Here is a 19,391-nt window from a genome sequence, read left to right on the forward strand (position 1 = left end):
ACGGATTATTATTTTTTTCAATGTTTGGCAAACCTCGTCTGTGATGGTCGCTTCTTATTATTCGAAACTAGAATTATATGCACGTATTTATATACGTAGGTACCATAATAACTAATAACTTATAACCTCAAGCAGTGAAACGTAAAATAAAGATGAAATGTTGACATAATTGTGCATTTTTAACTCAAACCAGGGCTCATGCATTCGCCTGTATGTATACATATATGGCGATAATTCGCTTAAAACTTGAGATTTTTTCAGGAGTCAATTCGAAGATGAGTAAAATTCGTCGAAGCATTTAGGGTTATGATACATATGTCTCAACAGGTCGCAAATACGTTTTGACGTCCAAAAAACGCAAAATTCAAAATTAAGTAAATACGTTAAGAGGTGCGTCAAGTATTGCCAATATTATTATTATGTATCAAATTGAGGCATGTAAATGGCTAGATTCAGTTAACGTATAATGTAGATTCCATTTTATTAAAAAAATTGTTTACAAGAAGACGAGGCAAAACATGTTCCATATTTACATAATTGGCATTATTACTCAAGGCTGTCAAGTTGTGAATCATGGCGTCGTTACTAAAAAAGGTTATTGTTAAGTGAATTAAAGGCACACATTAATCCTTATCATAAAAAATAGTTGTGGTAAAAATACTGAATTGCGTTAAATAGTAGCCGCGTAAAACATAGTACTAAGTACAAATATATATTGGTTTGCATCAAATTTCAAATCTTTTAAGTTTTAAAAGTAGGTGCTTATTATATTGTTCATCGCGTTCGTATCGCAAGAGCTTATGGAAGACTGGGCAGTCCGTATTATCACACTTGTCGTCATCACCACTACACATCACACAGATCTAAGAGAGAAATTAATATTGATTATGAAATTTGCAGATAAGACATGCCAGATTTGTTTAAAGTAACTTTCTTACCCTGCACGCTGTGTCCATCTTTGTCGATAAGTCCGATGATACTTGCAAGAAAAACGAGGTAGACTTTTGGATGTCACTATCACAGTTAGCACAGATTCCTTTTTCAGTTTTTCTATCACATCTGAGACAGTTAGCGTGTTGCATAAATTCATCCAATGTGAAATGGCCTGATTGATTTTCATCGTCCAAAATATTTCGAAGATACTTTCTCGGAAGAGACTTGTACCTGCATTTAACAGTAGAAGCAGTTATAATTAATTATACTATTTAGTACTATGTTAATTATTATTTAACATATGCATAATCTTCAAATTACCATTTCATGACATTCATTTTTGCCAAACCTAAACAGCGGTTTAAGGCTGGAATGATTGCTTTTTCTATGTAGTAATGGGCGTTGAGGCGAAGGGTACTATCATTGGAAAATTCAATAGGAGTGCGCACTAGTTTAATTAAGGGGAGCGTGGGTTTGTCGTAAACTATTACGTAAGGAACTCTTTGTTTATTCAATGGTTCTGACCTAGGGTCTAACTGCGCTAATTTTCTAGAAAATAAAAATTAATGCAAATTAGAAATTTGAATCCTAGGGTTATGCTTATTAATATTATACATACATACTTTGCAATCTCTAAAGAAGGGACGCAAGCACCGGGTTTATATCCTTCCCTGCCTCGATATTGTCGAGCAAACATGTAATCTTTCATACTCACTCGTCCGGTAAAAAGCTTTTTGAACTGAAGTTGCAAAAAGTTTTTGACTTTTTCAGAGTCATCCGTGGTGAAGAGAATATGCAAGGTTTTCTCTAAAATCTGTTGATTGAAAATAAACAATTCTTTGAGGGTTAGAGAAGATATATAAATATAGATAAATATATACAATGTCAAGCAAAACAGTGCATGACCTTTTTTACAGCCGGACAGCCATCTCTTCTAACGGTTTCGATTCCTTTGGCATCATACAGTGGCTCCACCTGATCTTCTGTTTCATATGAGTATCCGACATATCGTTTTTTCGACTGGAGAATGCATGGTTGATAAATTTTTTCAAATTTCAGCTTTACAGGCTTTGGGTTCAACTTTGTAACCTGGTCCGCAATTTCATGTCCAAGTCTAAATGCCTCTGAACGGGTTCTTCCACGAAATAATACAAACATTGAATCCGTGTCCCCATAAATAACTTCTCCTCCCCATTTTTCATAGTTGGATTTAACGAAATCAATTGCTCGCTGAAGAGTTTCCCGTCCTTTACTAACAACACTATCTGCTATCTGAGTAGATGCATAGATAAATAAACAAGTTGTCATTTATACCTATGTACATAGGTCTAATAAATGCATATTATAATTCTTACATCAACGCATGGCATGCGTCCGGAAAAATTGGCAGAAGTATAACCATACGTAACATTGGCAATCATTTTGAGCCCTAATTGTCTGGAATCTAAAATTTTCTGCAGTGCGGCTCCTTCGGTTTTCCACTTTTTCATAGAGCGTTTCACCATTTGCCTGGTATCGAGAATTTGTTCAAGAAGTTGAGGGAGGACTCCTTTACGTACGTTCGAATTAACAAAGGCAACACCAGCGGGAGAGATGTGAATTGCATCGCAGTACTTTTTTAGGAAATAGGTTGAGACTTGATTTTGAATGCATCCGAGTTCAAATGGATCCTCTCTGTAATAAAAACAAAACATTGTATGTAGCATATGTATCTAAGTATTATAATTATTCAATATTAATCTATATATTATATATTACTAGATCATGTGTACTTTAGCTATTTACATATTTACCTTCCCAAGTGCTCCACTCTTCCAATCACTGTAGCATAATCGTAATTATACGCAATCATCATGGATGGATACAAAGACTGGAAATCAAGTACTGCGAAAGTAAAGAAAAGGTCATTTCATTCATGTGTGTGCTAGCCAACCAAGATATTTTTATCGATGCTTTTCAGAAAACGAAGGTGTATCATATCAGTTTTCGTCTCTACCTGCAACAGGGTCTGTGTAATAGCTGCGTCAAAAGTAGCATGGCAAAATGATTATTAAATGCACAATTTTCAAATATTTATATTTTATATGGATGGCTTGGGTGTACTTACTTTGATTGTGGCTCCAATATCAATGGCAAAAATTCCGGAGCACGCATTTTAGCTCGTTGTCCTACACTTGGAGAGACAGGAATAAGATTTTGGGATTTTGTCACTCGCAACATCATTGATTCTACCCGAAACTGCAAAAATAGGGTTATACACAGTTTAATTTTTAATAATGTAACCGTTGATAATTGTTTTATTGACTGGAGATATTTTTTGCTACCTGTGATCCCCGCGAAAAAACTTCATAAAATAAAATTCCAAAAAGTCGAGCCAACTCGGATGTTCGATTCACCATGTCTAATGAGTTCATAATTTCAATATTACCCTTGGCTCGTTGATCATAGTATTCCAAAACTCTCCATCTAAAATTTCCCAAGTTCAGTTTATTCTAATATATGTATCCTACCGAGTTGCAATAATGATGAAAAATGAAGTTTTAATGGCATAATTACCAACCTTTCATTAGGACGGTCCCAAAAGTTCATTAGCGTGGCGTTATTGAAATGACAAACCCGCCTATGCAAGACATGGTAGGCTGTATTTTCGTATGTATAGCTCGTAACAGTTATCTGTAAAGCGAACATTTAAGGATTAACTTGAAATATTACAAATAAATGACAAGCATATATTTATGACCCTTACCTCGTGGCGAAGCAATCTCCACAAATTCAGAACAATTCTGCCAGGTATTTGCCCATCCCACCCCTCCTGTTTTCGCTCATAGCCATGGCTTCCAGTTTTCCTAATAACCGGCTGAAGTCTCGACAAATGAGACAATAAGTCAAGGCCCAGGGCCGCACCCCTGCTGATTATATACCCCCAAGAACACAATTCCGTCTATAATCCAAATGAAGTTGCTTGTTTAAATTGAAAGTCGAGGGTTATTCGCAGTATGATTTTCTATAATTAGGAAAGCTATTAAAAATAAAGGACCTCATATCCGACAAGTATATCTGGGTCATTCTTATGATAGAATATCAAGAATCCATGAAGAAGATCCATTTCTGTTAAAAAGTACTCGCATTTTGGGTCTGCTGATGGAACCTTGTGTTGAGTGTTAATGACCAGAAACGACTCTGCAATCATAAATCAATCAGTTTTATATCATTATATAGCAAAAAGATTAAAATATTTCCATACACATATGCATGGCAGTACTAATTAATAGTTAAAAATTTGTCGACTTACTGACAAAGCGTTGGTGAAAATTGTCAGGATGATCACTGTAAACGTATACAAAAATTCCCAATATTTTATCGTAAGCTGGGTCAGGAACGAGATGCGATCGACTCTGACAGTGTAATTCAACACTCATGACGTTTACATGTTGAATCTATAAAACCATATAATACGTAATTAATTTTATGAAATTAATGAATAATACGAATAGTAAGCTCACTTGATGCAACGCTTTGGCATCTTGTAAATTGGACATGTCAAGCTCAAACCCAAATTTATTTTTTGGAGAAGGTCCATCAATTTCGCTGTTATTGATTAAAGCTTTTTCATCTAATGGAGGATTGCTTCCCGAATTAATTTGGGTAACCGGGTCCAGTTTGATAAATTTTTTAACACTTGGACTATTATTATCCCAGCGAATTTGTCGTTTTCCACTAACTCGCATTTCTCGAGCACTTTTGCATGATGTTCTGAGGATGGACTTTGGAGTCTTACTTGAATTCAGTGATATTTGAGCTACAGTTATAGGTGTAACAGTTTGTTTGAGACTGGTGACTGATTTCTGGCAGATAACACCTGAGGTGTCCGTGTCGACAGAATAATCCGAATCTTCATCTGAAGAACTGTCCAAATTATTACATTTTCTGATTATTTTTTGAGGCGCACCCTCTTGACTAGAATGCCCGTCTGGTGATGCTTCGCTCTCCTTATTCAGACATTTTGCTTTTCCTTCACTGCAATCTTTCTTTACTTTGTGTTGCCTCATTAGATTTTGCTTAAATATTACTTTGAATGATGGAGCAATCTTGAGTGGGTCAAATTCATTGCGGAATAAGTCAGACTTGTTGTTTGCTTGCAATTTTTTTGCCCTGGCTTCTAATCGTTTTTTCCGTGTTTTTGAACGAGAAGCTGAACGTTTGATTTGAAAACAAGAAATTTCACCCCGGGGAGATGTCGCGACGGGGTTTTCCAATAAGGGAGTAAATTTACTGGGCGGTGGAGAAATGCTGAGCATTGATAAACTTTTCTGATTTTTGCGAAGAATTTTCTTAAAGAACGTTTTATATTGAGTTGAATTTCCATCTGTGGATTTTGTCCGTTCTTCAACCCTTTTTCTGGTGCTAGACACTAATTCTGGAGTACTTAAAGGAGAAAGTTTTTTTTTCTTAGGGGTGCAATATATTGGCATAGCTTTTGAATCCTTATCAACTGTTACTGGCGTGACGACATCATCAATGGTACATTGCTTAACATTGTCCGCATTTTTTTCTTGAGCCGAAGCTATGAATACATCATCATGTTCTTTCCCAACATCACGCTGTTTCGCAAAAATTGGAGTTTTCACAAGTCCATCCGACGATTTGCAATCACAACCATGGCAAAGCGGTAATTCTGTTTGGATTTCAATACTCCGAGACTCCAAAACGGGACCACTTTCTAAGGAATCGTCGTCCATTGATGACACTTTGGTTTTCTCAATCAATAACGGTGACTTCTTCGTGTGTGTAATTTGTACAACAGATGAAGCAGGAGGAAGCTCTTCTTGAACAGAATTTAACGGGTCCACGATAGTTTCTGAAGAAAGGCTAGATTCGCAAACAATATTGACTTTACTTTGGTCAATAAAACTTGTGCTTGTTACATTCACCGAATCTAGACAATGATCAGAGTTCGAGATGGGAACAAGTTTGTCCTTCTTACTTCGTTTTATATTTCTTTTGGTTTTAAACTTTTTATTTTGGGCTTTTGTCGGCTCATCACTACTACTCGATTGTACAGGGTCCGACTGTACATTAACACAAGGCGGCTGATGATTCTTATCAGGGTTGGATTGAATTATCGGATTTTCTAGTTTGGATGATCGAGTTTTCATATTGTGCTTATCCCGACTCGACGATGGTCGAATAGGATACTCCAGTCTTTCAACTCGAACGATAGGATTGTTATCAATAATTTCTTTATATTCTTCAGACTCTATATGTAGCTTAATTACTTGTTGCTGATTCGCGTTACCAGCAAATACCTTAGCAATAATTGGACCCAGTAGATATTTCTTTTTACATTTCGGACCAGGAAGTTCAACAGTGTCAGGTTTTTGGAGTTGTTTAGCAGCCATAGTACTAGTGGAAGGATCATCACTTGCAAGAATCCTAGTATCATTGTTAGTTACTGTCTTGCAAATATTCCCTGACGTGGAAATTTGATCGTTAACGTTTATAGATAGTTTTTCGGAAGGTTGATTCACATTTTTCTTTCTCTGGTAGCATCTTTTAGACATGTTTACCATATTATCTTTATACTTTCGTGGGGTCCTTCGCTTTCGAGTGCTTTTCCTAGACGATTCTTTAGAACTGTTACTTCCCAACTCGGAATCGTCAGAGTTATCTTGAAATCCATCTCCTTGAAATATCACCTCGTTGTTCAAGTTGTTGAACTGATCCTTTGCTGGGTGAGGATAATCGTCATTAATTGTATCGTTTGAAATTGAATTGGATTTTTTATCTGAGTCTGGGGGGTCGATCTCGGACTTTTTTTCATTAAATATAGACTTTAAAATTGAGTTGGATAAAAACGATTGGTTCCAATCATCTGGTCCTTCAAGTTCGGATCGTTCCTCATCCTCGTCCACCTCATCATCGTCTTGTTGATCAACGCTGATTTCGTCGTCAATGTTTTTAAGAAGTGGAGGGCGTTTAGTGCTAGCTACTGCTCCCTGGTCAATAACTGCATTAGCTTTTTCGTTCATAAACTCTTTGAATAATTCGTACAATTCATCATCATCATCAGAATGTTGGGTTTTGTTCAAAGGTGACGGCTTATCAGTTGACTTATCGTCTTCGTTTGAAACATTGTTTACAAAATGATTTACAACTTCAGACCCAAAGACTCCGTCACCGACTTCCTCCGTATTACTGAAAGTATTGACAGACGGAGGGATGTTCTGTCATAAACATTTAAATAATAAAACAGTATTTTAATTCATAAGTCACCTTTTTAATTTATATGCAAAATACCTCTTGAGAATATGGTAAACTTGCTAATTTGTTGAGTAAAATTTCCTTATACAAGGCTTCAGTTGAAAAGAGATCACCACAAAGAAAATTTCTTGACTGGCTTTCTGGGATCGAAACTTGTGATTGTTCTAACAACCGTCGTCTTTCGATTTCATCTTGCCAAATCGCATCGATTCCTGGATTACAAGAATGCGCATCTAGGCAGAAATATTCACACTAATATAATTTATAAGAAATAAAGAGAGCATAAACTTAACGAATAAAACAAACTTGTACTTGATCTTGTTGACACTACATTTATGTCTATAGCACAAACATCAATTTCCAATTCCGAAACTGAAACTTTCTCCAAGGATTTAGTGAATAGGCTGTCGGGGAGTTGCGACAAATTCCACACTGTTGTCACTCCACACGAAGATATTGACGTTGTTCTTTTACGTGATACTGGGGAGACATTGTGGTGATCTTGACCAATTTTTCTGCGAAATTTTGCTGCCCCAAAGTGAACGAGATTCATTCCATACAAATTATAATCAATCATGAACTGTAAGTGATATGGTATATGCGCGTCATAGGGTTGGAATTTTCGGTCCAAAATTGCACCCGTCTATAAAATTCACATTATTAATAAATTATATGCATCTATAAACTTTGTTACATGACATTTCTACTGGTCATGATTGATATGATGATGTTAGTCATTAATGACATAATAACTAACAGCTAACACCATAGTTTTAAACAACAATCCTTACCAGCAGAAGCTCTGCAACTTTCTTGATAACAGATGGATTATACAGGTATATTCGCAGGAAGGTTTCCTGTGTGTGTCGATAGCCATAATAAGTTCTATACAACAAGAGCAAAACTATATGTCCAAGTCAATTTAAAAAAATGTTTTAATTAGGATTCTTACCTTCCACAAATTTTAACTGCCTTAAAAATATGGCGATGAAATAGAATTCTGAGATCTGTTCTAGTTGCAGTTTTAAGAAAATTATTCAAGGCTTTTTCAATTCCATCCACTATGTTGCTTTCAAAATTTTCAATGTCCGCGTCGTAAAGGATGGTGATGTACGGGAAAACTCCGTGGACATGTGTAGTGCAATTTTGTCCTTCATATTGCATGCATTCATTTATAGTTAGAGTTTGCATCAATTTGTTTGAAATTTATCTAAAACATTCAAGTTCTCCTCTACATACCTTTGGGTGTAGATCCAAATATTCGGAGGATAGGAACTCGGGGATTATCTTCACTAAAGCGGTGATCAGGTGGTGCAGGGTCAAATTCTGAGGAAGGGGACATGTAAAAGTCTATGGTGACGATTCTCTGAGAGAAAAATGAGTCAGAAAATGACATGGTGCGGTTAAGACTGGGTCGAGGGGGCTGCTGGACGTGACCGATATTGGAATTGTTCTGATCCTGTTTCTCAGCTTTAGTCGACATAATTCTTGAGCTCTATAATGAGTTGTAAATAGGACAGAAAAAGGTTTTAAGCTCTGCTTGGGTAGAAGAAAAGATTGTGTTTTATTTACTTAAGATAAGAAATTCATGTTCAAAGTTTTTCATATAAATATATATATATAATAAATTGCATTATGTATATAAGTTTACCTGGTGTGTCAATTTAGGTAATCAGTAAGTAACTAGAACTTTGGCATTAACGATAACTTATCGTCGATAAGTACAACAAATAAACAGTTCAAAGTATCTGTATATCGAGTGTTGATTATTAATTGCAACAGAAAAATCTAAAATCGCAAGTCCTGGTCCTTCGCTCAGCGATGAAAAATTTTAAATGCTAATTAACATAAATTTACTGATTAATTATTTCCTCCTTAGGAAAAACTAGCTTAATCTCTCGGCATCAGTTATTTTGTACGACGTGATGGAAAGGACTCCCGCTCTCTGCAGCTATGCATTTCTCTTCTGAGAGACAAAGGATCAGTTTGGTTGGTACACAAAGCTATACCAATACCTCGGATCTAGAACTAATTTACTGAATAGTTTAAACCAATAATTATTATTATGTCAGTGTTGTGTAAATCAAAAGTGTGTCAATTAAATCCATTCAACATATGGTATTAGGATTTTCTAAGGGAATATATATTTAGAAGCATAGAATAGAAAGAAAGTTATCATTGTTTTATCACTGTTTTTCTTCTGCTGCTATGATCTCCTTCACAGCGTTTTTCAAATAGGAAACAATATCAAGGTCTTCTGCATCCAACTTATCCGCGTCAAAATTTTCTTGTAAAATTGGACGAGGAGGTGGTACGATATCTGGATCGACGAATTTACCCAACAGCTCTTCCATCGTAGAAATACCAAGATAATTTACCGCTTCTTGCCACCTTTTGACCAAATCAGATTTTCCATTCAGTCTTCTCTTGGCTTCCTTGTCTGATGATGATGTCGAGGAGCAGGGTTCTGTGGTCTTTGATGCATTGGCGTGAGAAACACTTGGTGATATACTCAGTGATTCGGGGGAATGTTCGTTTTTTTCCTTTTCATGATTTTCTCGCAACGGGGAGTCAATGCACAGAGAATAGGGGGGTTGATTTTCTATAAAAAAAATATGCACTATAATTAGTTAAAGTGATACGAATTAATGGATAAGATGTATTGATATCCAACCATCTCCTGATGTTTCTTCTATTTGGACAACGGCGTGGAGTCCTTGAGCTGTAGAAATGTCCGATTCGAGAAAGGTTCCACTGTTGTTAACTGCATCCCAGCCATCGAACAATACATCGTTGTCAGGATGGTTGCTGATTTCGATTTTCTCTTGGGTAGCAATGATGTCGTGGTCGTCTTCCTGCTCCGGATTGGAATTATTTTCCTCGATCGTTCTATGGTTGTTGGACATTGAAACACGGGCAACCAAGGGGCACAATTTTGAGGCTTCCTCGTCGTTTGAGCAACTTATTTGTGATATCTTTTTACTTGTGACGGTGATCGAACCACAGGATGATGTCAATGATGTCGATTCCTCCGTGCAAGTACACTTGATAGCTTGAATTTGTTCTTGAAAATGGTTTCGATGTGCATAAAAGATTTCAAGTACATAAATCGGCAAATTCAGCGTTCTAGCCAAATTTTGGTCCAAATGGGACCTCTGTTCCAAAATTTTGCTAAGGATGTCTTGTGATTCTAAAATATTTAAGGGAGGAATTTTCCTTTTACAGGATAACAGCGAGGTCATAAGCTTGCAGTCAGATTTATGAATCCGTTTCACGGCCCCGGAATTCCCTCCTTGGTGAAGGCATGGTTCGTTCCTAAAAATTAATACAAATAAATACCTTGTGTTAAACGGTATCTGTGTATCAAAAAGAGAAGAAATGTCATTAATTATGGATTGAAATTAGTACGCACTTGTTAAGGCGTCGACGTGACATTGAACCGAAAACGAACTGATTTTAACACATAAAATACTGCGCCCTGAAGGTTACTATAATATGAAAATATTCAATGAAAATAATCAAAAATATACTCACGCATTCTAATTTTGAACTCGACTGACTGGCGGATTGGATTAATTATCTGATTAGAGTATCCTTTATTTATGATCGTCTACTGTCAAATGTTTTTTGTCTCGCTCGTCACTCGTGTTACTCGTGTATGATACACGGTGTATCCTTCTTTGCAAGCAATCAAACTTGGGATCAGAAGAGACAACCCGAGACAAGCGATAGCAAGTACAACATCCGTATGAGCAGCTAGGGATGCTGATAACTTTACCATAATGCAAGATTTATGAATTACTATAAATATGATATGAGGCACACCTTGCTGGTTTTATTATGAACAAAAATAATAATTTGTATGGAGAATTTTGGAATTTTTGACCAGAGTTTTATTATCGAAAATTTAGGACTTGGCACATTTCGTTGATTTCGTAAATAGTACCCATTACCCAATGGGTTGCTGGCCATTCATTGGTTATAGAAAGTCATTGCATACTTATTACTTTAAGATAATATCCACTGGGTATTATTGTGGCTAAATTATTATTTAGCCGTTACTATTATTATTATTGTAAATGAAATTGTACAGCTGAAATAGTATCGAGAATATTGAAAAATTCAATGAAAGTATTCCGAAAGTCACCTTTACATATATATAAGCTAATACTCTAGGCCGATTTATGTAGTGACAATACATATACAAAAGTGATGGACTGGCTGATTTCAATAAAAAATGAACCTCTTGAAACTCTAAATCGGATATTTTACTCAGATATTATACTCACACTTTTACTTACAAGGCGATGGTGTGAAGTGTAACCCTCCGATTTGACTGAAATTTTAAAATTATATGGTCCAACTCAATATAGCCAACATTTCTTGAGGCGCGATGATTGGAATTTGTCGAAATATTTGAGGTCAAAGTTTACAAATAGGCGCTTATGCCCATCGAATGGGAGTGGGGTTTGCAACCTCCGCTTGGTAAGAATCTCCCATTTTTTCGACTTTGACCTCCAATATTTCGATTAATTCCAATCATCGCACAAACTGCAATATTGGTTGTATGTTGGTTGTATGTTGGTTGTATTGACTTGGATCACATAATTTTAAAACTTCTACCAAATCGGAGGGTTACATTTCACACCATCGCATTGTTAGCAAAGTCGGTTTCTTGTGGTTGAAAAGTATTTTTAGATCCAAATTGATTTTCATAGAATAATATACATACATATGGTGATCTTGAATTTAGACAAACAGAGACTGAAATTAAATTTCCCATTTAGTTAGTTCAGCATATGTATACCTATTTGTGTATGTAGATAAGTATGTGTATAAACAATCTGCGGAATGACGACCATTTTCCTAACCATCATACCAATAGTCGAATGCATTGTGCCGGGCCAGAAAAGCATCCGAGTGATTTCGAACAAACTGTAGTTGGGTAAGTACTGCATAAATGAATGAAACGTCCACATATCTATTTCAAGCATCCCCATGATGATCATGAAAGAAATCAATTATTTTTAACCCTCGGTGGGTTACGTGACCATTTGGCAAGCACCACGATTTCTTGTTGTTGGGACGTAGCTTTCTCAGTCAAGGCGTTACTTTTACGCAAGAAAGTTGATATTGAGTATATCAGCAAACTCAGTGGAAAAGTACAAATTTCTCAAAATCAGACGGGTGGGGACAATAATAAGCATTAATTTATCCTCAATGCTAATAAGTTTGTTTTGTGTCCCAAACGAGGTTTATACGTAAATTTATTTAAAAATACAAAAAAATAAATTGTTTTGTTCAGATCCAAAATACACTTGACATGCTTTTGAAGAGTGTGCTACTCGTGGGTTTGATCGTTGCATTTGCCGGTAGCAACAATGCCCAGCAAGAAAGAATACTTCGAATTGTTAGCATCCTGGTAAATATTTAGTTCAGTGTGTTAATATTGATACATGGAGGAGGATAGAAAATTGAAGAGTGATTTTTTTAGGATCAGCCATATCTAATGCATGGTGACGATGCGGACAACGGCAGTTATACGGGATTTTGCAAAGATCTGGCAAAAATGATTTCTGAAGAATTGAGGATGGATTGTAAGCAAAAATGTTACTAGAGTCTCATGTGTGTAGTAACTCGGCTTTTGTAATTAGATGAAATTCACCTTGTCAAGGATGGCAGATATGGTGCAAAAAATAAATCAGCCTCCGGACAATGGAATGGGATGATTGGGGAAATTGTCAATAATGTGCGAATAACATGAGCTTGAAGTTCAAGCTGCATAAATGGGCTGGAAATTACCTGATAAGAATCATGGTTTATTCTTAGGAAGCTGACATTGTGGTAGCTCCGTTGACGGTTACGGCTGCTCGGGCCGCAGTAGTGGATTTCTCAACGCCATTTCAAGAGTTTCAATTTAGCGTTTTGCTCAAGAAACCTGACATTGATGAGGACGAATCAGACGAGGATGAAACACTGACGGCATTTTCCCCTTTCCATTTGTACCTCTGGTTGGCAATTGTGTTCACAGTACTTGGAATGGTTTTCATTTCGCTGGTCATTGAGTGGTCATTTAAAAACCCCGACACTCACGGAGAAGGATTCGTAAATTTTCTTAGACAAGACTCCATTTTTCGTCCAGAGTATGGAGACGCATTTATTTATGCATACTGCCGAATCAATTTATGCGGCTGACGTGGTTTAATGAACGAAAAGTATAATGTACTTATTTGTAGGTCAATTACAGGGAAAGTTGTACGCTTCGTGTATTTGGTATTCATCATCCTTGTCATTTGTGCATACACGGCTAGTTTTGCTGTTCAAAGGGAAGCTGACTCACAGTCTGAGGTCTTTGGTATAGACTCAATTGAAGAGTTGGTAACAGAAGATGACATGAAATTTGGAATTATTGATGGGGGATCTACAGAGGCGTATCTAAAAGTAATCTTAAAACAGTTTATACTAATAACGATAGCATGGAATCGCATTGATAACTGTTAAATTTAAAAAATGTACAGGGATCAAATGATGAAACGTACACAAAACTGTATGAAATTATTGACCGAGAAAATACAAAGGTTGAAAACTACGCAGAAGGTATTGATTTGATATAATATGTTTTGCTGAAACTTGATACATATGCATGTGTTAATTGTTAAATATTTGATTGACCTCAGGATTGGAAAGGCTTCGACTGGGTTCGTTGTTCATTTTTACAATATCCGTTATATGCACTAAATACGTAATTGTTGTGTACCACTGATTTTAAACCAGACGAAAAGTTTGCTTTTGTTATCGAATCGCCCAAAGCTGAATTCTTTTCCAGGTATTTTCCATAAAAAACAATAGAATAGAATTCAATAATAACTCCATCGATATTCACTTTTTTAAGCATGGAACCGTGCGACTTGGAAACAGGACGGGAAGAGTTCGGTCCTACACGAGGATATGCAATTGCGACAAGAAAGGGTATTAAGCTTAGGTGTGTGTGGATGCAAAATGAGATTTATGAACAAGTATTGACTATTCATTACTATTTTGGCTATATTTGTAAATAATTTGTTTAGTTATGATGTCAACATTGTCATTTTAACACTAAAAGAGAATGGGAAACTGGAGACTTTGATCAGAAAATACTGGAATAATATTGAATGCTCAGACAAGGAAGATGGGGGTGATGATGATTCAGGGGACTCGGTTGAAAAAGTACGTGTTAAGTCCAATCGTCATTATAAACGTGTCATTGAAGATTTCGATTATGCCATTGCAATAATCATATATTAACCACTATGAAATTGCCATAGGATGAATTTGATACTCTTAATCTGAGCGAAATGGCTGGGCTTTTCTACTTTCTCTTTGGTGGTTTAATTCTCATTTTGCTGGTCTGGATCTTGGAACGAAGAGCTACCACCAAATGAGCAGACTTGAAGAAGTTATGATGATGAGACCAAGCATGAAACTACAATACTTTAATAGTTTAAATCCTTGTTTATTATTCGTTATTGGATTTCAACAACTAAAAAAGTTCTTCTAACTGCACACTCAACAAATTTTGTCAAACTTTTTTTTCAAATAAAATACATTGGATTACTTTGTGCAGACAAATCACAAGGTTCACGATTTGCTCCGCCTTTTCCACCAGCAGAAGAACCAACGGTGCAATATAAATGTATATGCACACGCTTATATGTATTTGGCCGTATTATTGCAAGAGTATTTCTATTCCTTACATAATAATATATAGAATCGAAAAGGTAAAAGTTTATAAACCTTCCCACCCGTTCATATTTTTTTCATTCAAGGTACATACAACAACTGCAAAAGTGAAACATCTGCAGATAGACCAATCCACAGAATCCTGCACATATTCGTCCTGTATGTAAGACTTGTTAGGATAGAAGAAACCGGTATTAATAGCGTCTTGTTAATAAAACAACTCATTATTGTCGTGAACCATCTGCCTAGGCAAAGTCCTCCATCTTTGTGAGATAAAGGACCCTGTTGTATCACCGGACCGAGAGCACCCTCGACACAATTCTTTTCGGTGTAACTTTTAACCCGAGTTTGAGGTATAAGTATTTAATCACCCCGTCGCTCCTCGGCCATTATCTCATAAGATCCCTCAATTCACGGTAAGATAAAGACTTGCCTCATTTTATTCTTGTCTAAAAGAAAACCCGTTATTACATTAACTAAACCACCATTTCCACCCGGAAATGTGGAAACTTTGCCAACATTTAGATTTTTTTCCTTTATTTCACTATAATTATCGTCTCAGCTTGATTTGTTTATATCTAATATACGGATATAGATTCAATTATTGCGATTGTCAGTATTCAGTGGTGTTGAGATCAACGACAACCATACACATACTTATGTGCATACATATGTCAAAGCCTCCTTAAATAATCTGGACTGTACCTCTCAAAGTGCATTGATTAAGTGATTAGATAAACATGCATACATGTAATTTGGCACATGTTTTCCACGAATTTGCAAAACTTAGTGTGGTGACAGTACGGATGACGGACACAACATATCAGTAGTACATAGTATGTAGTACATACATAGTACATCTGCTGTAATCTCAAATGCACACAGACAACCGAAATTTCATTTCAAACCTGTTGAGGTTCATTGAGATTCGTCGAAAACAAGACAATCTCACAGTGTACAGTACAGCAGTAAGTCTAGAATTTTCACAATTATTATACAGATTGAGTTTATGTAAGTAAGTTGCAAATCATTTGAATATAATTCAACGCAGCAGTATCTATCCATATCTGACAATATCTGTACTCTAGTATTAAGATCGAGCTCCTTTGAAAAGTTAGAAAATTGTGCATATTGTTGTGAAATGTATGGTACGTATGTACATACATACATACGTAGTTTTAGTCCCAAGCGTTTGATCCTATTTAATATTTATCATGACCAACTTTCATCACAAAAAATATGCGGATAGGACAACGATGGCAAGTGTATTATGAATATCGTGAATTATGGTGACAAACCTGACACATCATATGAAATTGTGATTACGCTGTGAAATAGAATTTTTATCATAATATGAATACAAATACAAGTTCGACTCCAATGTGAATATCTACTTGCATGAGTTTGAATATTTCATAATTGGAATATATCTATATTGACATTACATATGTATTATGTTAGCAATAAACATGTATCAAACAAGCATACATATTTGCATAATTTGCTGCCATTCCAACATCATATGACACAAAATCCGCAACTATTGGTAAACAGTGCAATTTTGGTGATGCAGTACTGTGACATTGGGAAGTTTTATTTTATTGCCAAAATTATTCCAAAGGAAATGGGTGGTTAACCGAGACAAGCGCATTTTGCTCAGCGTGTGAGTGGACAAATAAGAACTTTGCACGATAACCATATCTAATGCAAATTAGGATAATAGTATTAATATGCATTAGCACTATCAGTATTAACAGGAAAATGAGTCACATTATCAGTATGCAGCAGTAGTGTCATTACTTCTTGTAAGTCTGAAATATATGTACCACACATGTATTTGTAAAAGTGACAATACACTGTCCTTGATTCCTTCATGGGGAATATATTTTGTGTGACAGAATTGATGTGCATTATTAAGAACTTATTTTGAAATACAGTAAAAGTGGTATACGTGAATTTTAAGTTTACTTAACTCTGTGCAGGATTCCATCGGTTGTGACAGTCAAATTAAACTTTTTCAACTAACGGGGAAAGACAACATACACATTGAATTGGAATGATAATGTAAGTCTTAATCGGAAAATAAGCTTAATTTAGTATATTTTAATTATCAGATTTTTAAAAATGCAGGTGGTCGGGAGAAAGGCATTTTGAGTTGAATACGTTCTAAATATCCACTCGTGCCAACAAAACTGTAAAATTCAACATGAACACTGAATCCAGTCACTTTAAATCGAAAGATTTTGCAATTAGGGCACAAAAGAAGATCCTTAGTCAATTTTCAAGCAGGAAAACGGCTAAGGTTTTTATTAGCGAGAACTTGTCGACCTTACTGGATTTGTTGTATCAACTTGTCAAAACTCATGTATGTATGCAAAACAATGTTGAAAAATACATATTCAATTTCAACCTGACTGAATTTATTTTCTATTCTTAGACAAGTGATAAAAAAGTAGCGGAAAAGTTTGTCAAGAATCTCATCAAATTGTCAATAAAGATTGGAATTTTGACGCAAAATGAGCAATTCTCTCCGGAAGAAGTGAAAATTGCAAGTAATTTTGCTGAAAAATTTCGAACCATAGCCATGACTATTGCTAGTTTTTCCGAGGTGAGTCCAAACCGATTATGAGTAAAATATAAGTAAATGTGCCTGGTTAGCGGAAGTCATTACTTGACAATAACTACGCGACTGCTTAATTCAGGTGGACTTTTCGTATGATCAAAAGTTCCTTCTTTCTGCTATTGATCACTGTGAGCTTCAAATTACAAGCCTCGTAAAAAACCATTTAACAGAAAAATCTATCAATCGGATCAATTTTCTTGCAACACAATTAAGAGATCCTGCACTTCTCGATGCTGCATTCAATAAAGGGACCCAACAAAATCAAATAATGGTCAAAATTGTGGATGAAATAAATGTAGCATTGGACAGAGGAGACTTGTAACAGTGAAAAATGTGATTTTAACAATTCATTATTAGAGTCATAAATTTAGGTTTATTTCTCGTGTTATTCATTACCTAAATTGTTTATTTGTTTTGTTTTCGTGGGAGTTCTCCTCCTTCTAAACAGCTTAACTTACTCTAGTTTACAGTATTATAACGATACGCATAAACAAAGTATGTACAGCTTCATAACGCCACGAATACATCGTGATTACATATTTATGATAATTATTGTACACAAAGAAATGTATTGTACTTGGCTTGGATAATTACATTTAATAAAAAGTTAGAAATTGAAAGCTGCAATCGCCAAACTGCATTAAAAATTTCATTAAAATCACAAAGTATTTAGATGGTCACCAAATCACGACTATTTATTTCCATTATACTAACAATGAGATTGCGTGACACTATTTATTGGTAGCCAAACTCCTGATATAATTCCCTTCTCGCAGTGCCTGCTTTAGGTGTGAAAAAATTAAATATCCAACTCCAGATCCGATAGCCACAGCCACTAAAATCCAACCGTTGAATGTCATCACGGCTAACATTAGCGTGTAGCCAAGGCATAGATCAATCATATGCAATAACGTCGCAGCCATGAGAGGTAAACAATTTGACCACTGGGTTTTAGAAATTATGATTCCATCAACTTCAGGAGACTTGCTTGAAGAGCCGGGTGTTGACAGTTCCATGGCTTGTGGAACAACTTGCTGGGTTTCCTGCGTTAGCTCATTACTTTGTTTTCTTGATTCCAAGTCGGTAACCCTCAACTTTGTTGTTACACTATCATTGCCACTGGCATATTTCACTTGCAAAGTTTTAGCACCAGTTTGCAGCGTTGAATGGTTTTTCAGTTTAATAAAATTGTCCATCAGTAGATCTCTAAATGTCCGAATACCCTCGTATAATATGGATAGTGCGACTATTACCAAGATGACGATAGTGAAACCTGATTATATTAATAATCTCATAAATATGTATAAATACAGACAGATACATGATTAAATTTTTTTAATTTAAAAATATATACCTTGAAAAGTTGTGATTTCAAGACCTTGAATCAAAAAGTCGTCAAAAGTAATTCCGTTCCAGTAAAACACCATTTTTAGTTAGTAACTGATACTACCTATTAGTAGACTAATGCATGTGTACGCCAGGTCGTGTCCGATTAATGAGTCTAACTGAGAATTTTTTCATGTTAAATGAAGAAGGTTAAATATATTTTTTATTTAATAACATTTAGACTACCTTAGTACAAATATGGACACTCCATGCACCACGCGAAGTTATGCCAATTGTGCTAACAATCGACTCGGCCAAATGAACAAGCAAAAGCCAGATCAGATCACAGAAATGTTCCCGCATGTACCGCATGCAATCCTAGTACATATAACCTAAAGAGCATGGTATAAATATGGATAAGAGAGTAAACAAATTCAACATGTCATCTGTGATGTACTTCAGTCAAGACCTTGATATTAAAATGCATGAGATGTAGAATTATCCTTGAATTGAAACGCCAAAATCATTC

The 19,391-nt window shown here is 35.7% G+C and overlaps 4 protein-coding genes across 9 annotated transcripts; 2 read left to right on the forward strand and 2 right to left on the reverse strand.

The window, feature by feature from the left end:
• Positions 1–451: 451 nt before the first annotated feature.
• LOC110842958 (DNA polymerase zeta catalytic subunit) lies at positions 452–10,883 on the reverse strand. 3 transcript variants are annotated; one of them, XM_022088845.2, is made up of 23 exons: positions 10,729–10,883; positions 9,869–10,509; positions 8,846–9,796; positions 8,434–8,689; positions 8,147–8,345; positions 7,986–8,079; positions 7,507–7,837; positions 7,231–7,427; positions 4,437–7,157; positions 4,226–4,370; positions 3,971–4,113; positions 3,680–3,874; positions 3,494–3,606; positions 3,258–3,399; positions 3,041–3,171; positions 2,930–2,952; positions 2,727–2,817; positions 2,289–2,607; positions 1,840–2,205; positions 1,557–1,747; positions 1,255–1,482; positions 939–1,164; positions 452–863 (listed from the first exon to the last, which is right to left on the reverse strand). In XM_022088845.2, exons 4-23 carry the CDS (start codon positions 8,675–8,677, stop codon positions 726–728), a joined length of 6,237 nt encoding a protein of 2,078 aa, XP_021944537.1. In that variant the 5' UTR covers positions 8,678–8,689; positions 8,846–9,796; positions 9,869–10,509; positions 10,729–10,883; the 3' UTR covers positions 452–725. The 3 variants fall into 3 exon arrangements, with proteins under 3 accessions (XP_021944537.1, XP_035707423.1, XP_035707431.1); XM_035851530.1 differs by having other exon boundaries at positions 10,607–10,877; XM_035851538.1 differs by lacking the exons at positions 8,434–8,689; positions 8,846–9,796; positions 9,869–10,509; positions 10,729–10,883 and having other exon boundaries at positions 7,986–8,051; positions 8,147–8,261.
• Positions 10,884–12,239: 1,356 nt separating this feature from the next.
• LOC110863324 (glutamate receptor 4) lies at positions 12,240–14,841 on the forward strand. The gene is made up of 12 exons (XM_022112600.2): positions 12,240–12,381; positions 12,500–12,616; positions 12,689–12,791; positions 12,849–12,943; positions 13,024–13,337; positions 13,431–13,635; positions 13,713–13,791; positions 13,872–13,892; positions 13,969–14,020; positions 14,087–14,176; positions 14,262–14,400; positions 14,499–14,841. The coding sequence occupies exons 2-12, from the start codon at positions 12,518–12,520 to the stop codon at positions 14,613–14,615; spliced, it is 1,314 nt and encodes a 437-aa protein (XP_021968292.1). The 5' UTR covers positions 12,240–12,381; positions 12,500–12,517; the 3' UTR covers positions 14,616–14,841.
• An 892-nt stretch (positions 14,842–15,733) lies between these two features.
• Positions 15,734–18,160, forward strand: LOC110863327 (tumor necrosis factor alpha-induced protein 8-like protein). Of its 4 annotated transcripts, none has more exons than XM_022112605.2 (5): positions 15,734–15,881; positions 16,896–16,977; positions 17,044–17,278; positions 17,351–17,521; positions 17,616–18,160. In XM_022112605.2, the coding sequence occupies exons 3-5, from the start codon at positions 17,120–17,122 to the stop codon at positions 17,856–17,858; spliced, it is 573 nt and encodes a 190-aa protein (XP_021968297.1). In that variant the 5' UTR covers positions 15,734–15,881; positions 16,896–16,977; positions 17,044–17,119; the 3' UTR covers positions 17,859–18,160. The 4 variants fall into 4 exon arrangements, with proteins under 4 accessions (XP_021968297.1, XP_035706739.1, XP_021968296.1 ...); XM_035850846.1 differs by lacking the exon at positions 15,734–15,881 and adding an exon at positions 16,558–16,576; XM_022112604.2 differs by lacking the exon at positions 15,734–15,881 and adding an exon at positions 16,577–16,718.
• Positions 18,161–18,267: 107 nt separating this feature from the next.
• LOC110842964 (probable low affinity copper uptake protein 2) lies at positions 18,268–18,963 on the reverse strand. The gene is made up of 2 exons (XM_022088857.1): positions 18,891–18,963; positions 18,268–18,809 (listed from the first exon to the last, which is right to left on the reverse strand). The coding sequence occupies exons 1-2, from the start codon at positions 18,961–18,963 to the stop codon at positions 18,268–18,270; spliced, it is 615 nt and encodes a 204-aa protein (XP_021944549.1).
• Positions 18,964–19,391: the final 428 nt, after the last annotated feature.

Source organism: Folsomia candida, unplaced genomic scaffold, assembly GCF_002217175.1.
Source record: "Folsomia candida strain VU population unplaced genomic scaffold, ASM221717v1 Fcan01_Sc001, whole genome shotgun sequence".
NCBI lineage: Eukaryota > Metazoa > Arthropoda > Collembola > Entomobryomorpha > Isotomidae > Folsomia > Folsomia candida.

Coding starts and splice junctions, on each gene's coding strand:
- LOC110842958 (XM_022088845.2), bottom strand. CDS start 8,677: ATGTCGACTAAAGCTGAGAAACAGGATCAGAACAATTCCAATATCGGT. Junction 2,953..3,040: donor ATATTGGAGCCACAATCAAA/GTAAGTACACCC, acceptor CTTTTGACGCAG/CTATTACACAGACCCTGTTG. Junction 864..938: donor AGATGGACACAGCGTGCAGG/GTAAGAAAGTTA, acceptor TTTCTCTCTTAG/ATCTGTGTGATGTGTAGTGG.
- LOC110863324 (XM_022112600.2), top strand. CDS start 12,518: ATGCTTTTGAAGAGTGTGCTACTCGTGGGTTTGATCGTTGCATTTGCC. Junction 12,617..12,688: donor TTCGAATTGTTAGCATCCTG/GTAAATATTTAG, acceptor TGATTTTTTTAG/GATCAGCCATATCTAATGCA. Junction 12,792..12,848: donor TGAAGAATTGAGGATGGATT/GTAAGCAAAAAT, acceptor TTTTGTAATTAG/ATGAAATTCACCTTGTCAAG.
- LOC110863327 (XM_022112605.2), top strand. CDS start 17,120: ATGAACACTGAATCCAGTCACTTTAAATCGAAAGATTTTGCAATTAGG. Junction 17,279..17,350: donor ATCAACTTGTCAAAACTCAT/GTATGTATGCAA, acceptor TTCTATTCTTAG/ACAAGTGATAAAAAAGTAGC. Junction 17,522..17,615: donor CTATTGCTAGTTTTTCCGAG/GTGAGTCCAAAC, acceptor TGCTTAATTCAG/GTGGACTTTTCGTATGATCA.
- LOC110842964 (XM_022088857.1), bottom strand. CDS start 18,963: ATGGTGTTTTACTGGAACGGAATTACTTTTGACGACTTTTTGATTCAA. Junction 18,810..18,890: donor TGAAATCACAACTTTTCAAG/GTATATATTTTT, acceptor TAATATAATCAG/GTTTCACTATCGTCATCTTG.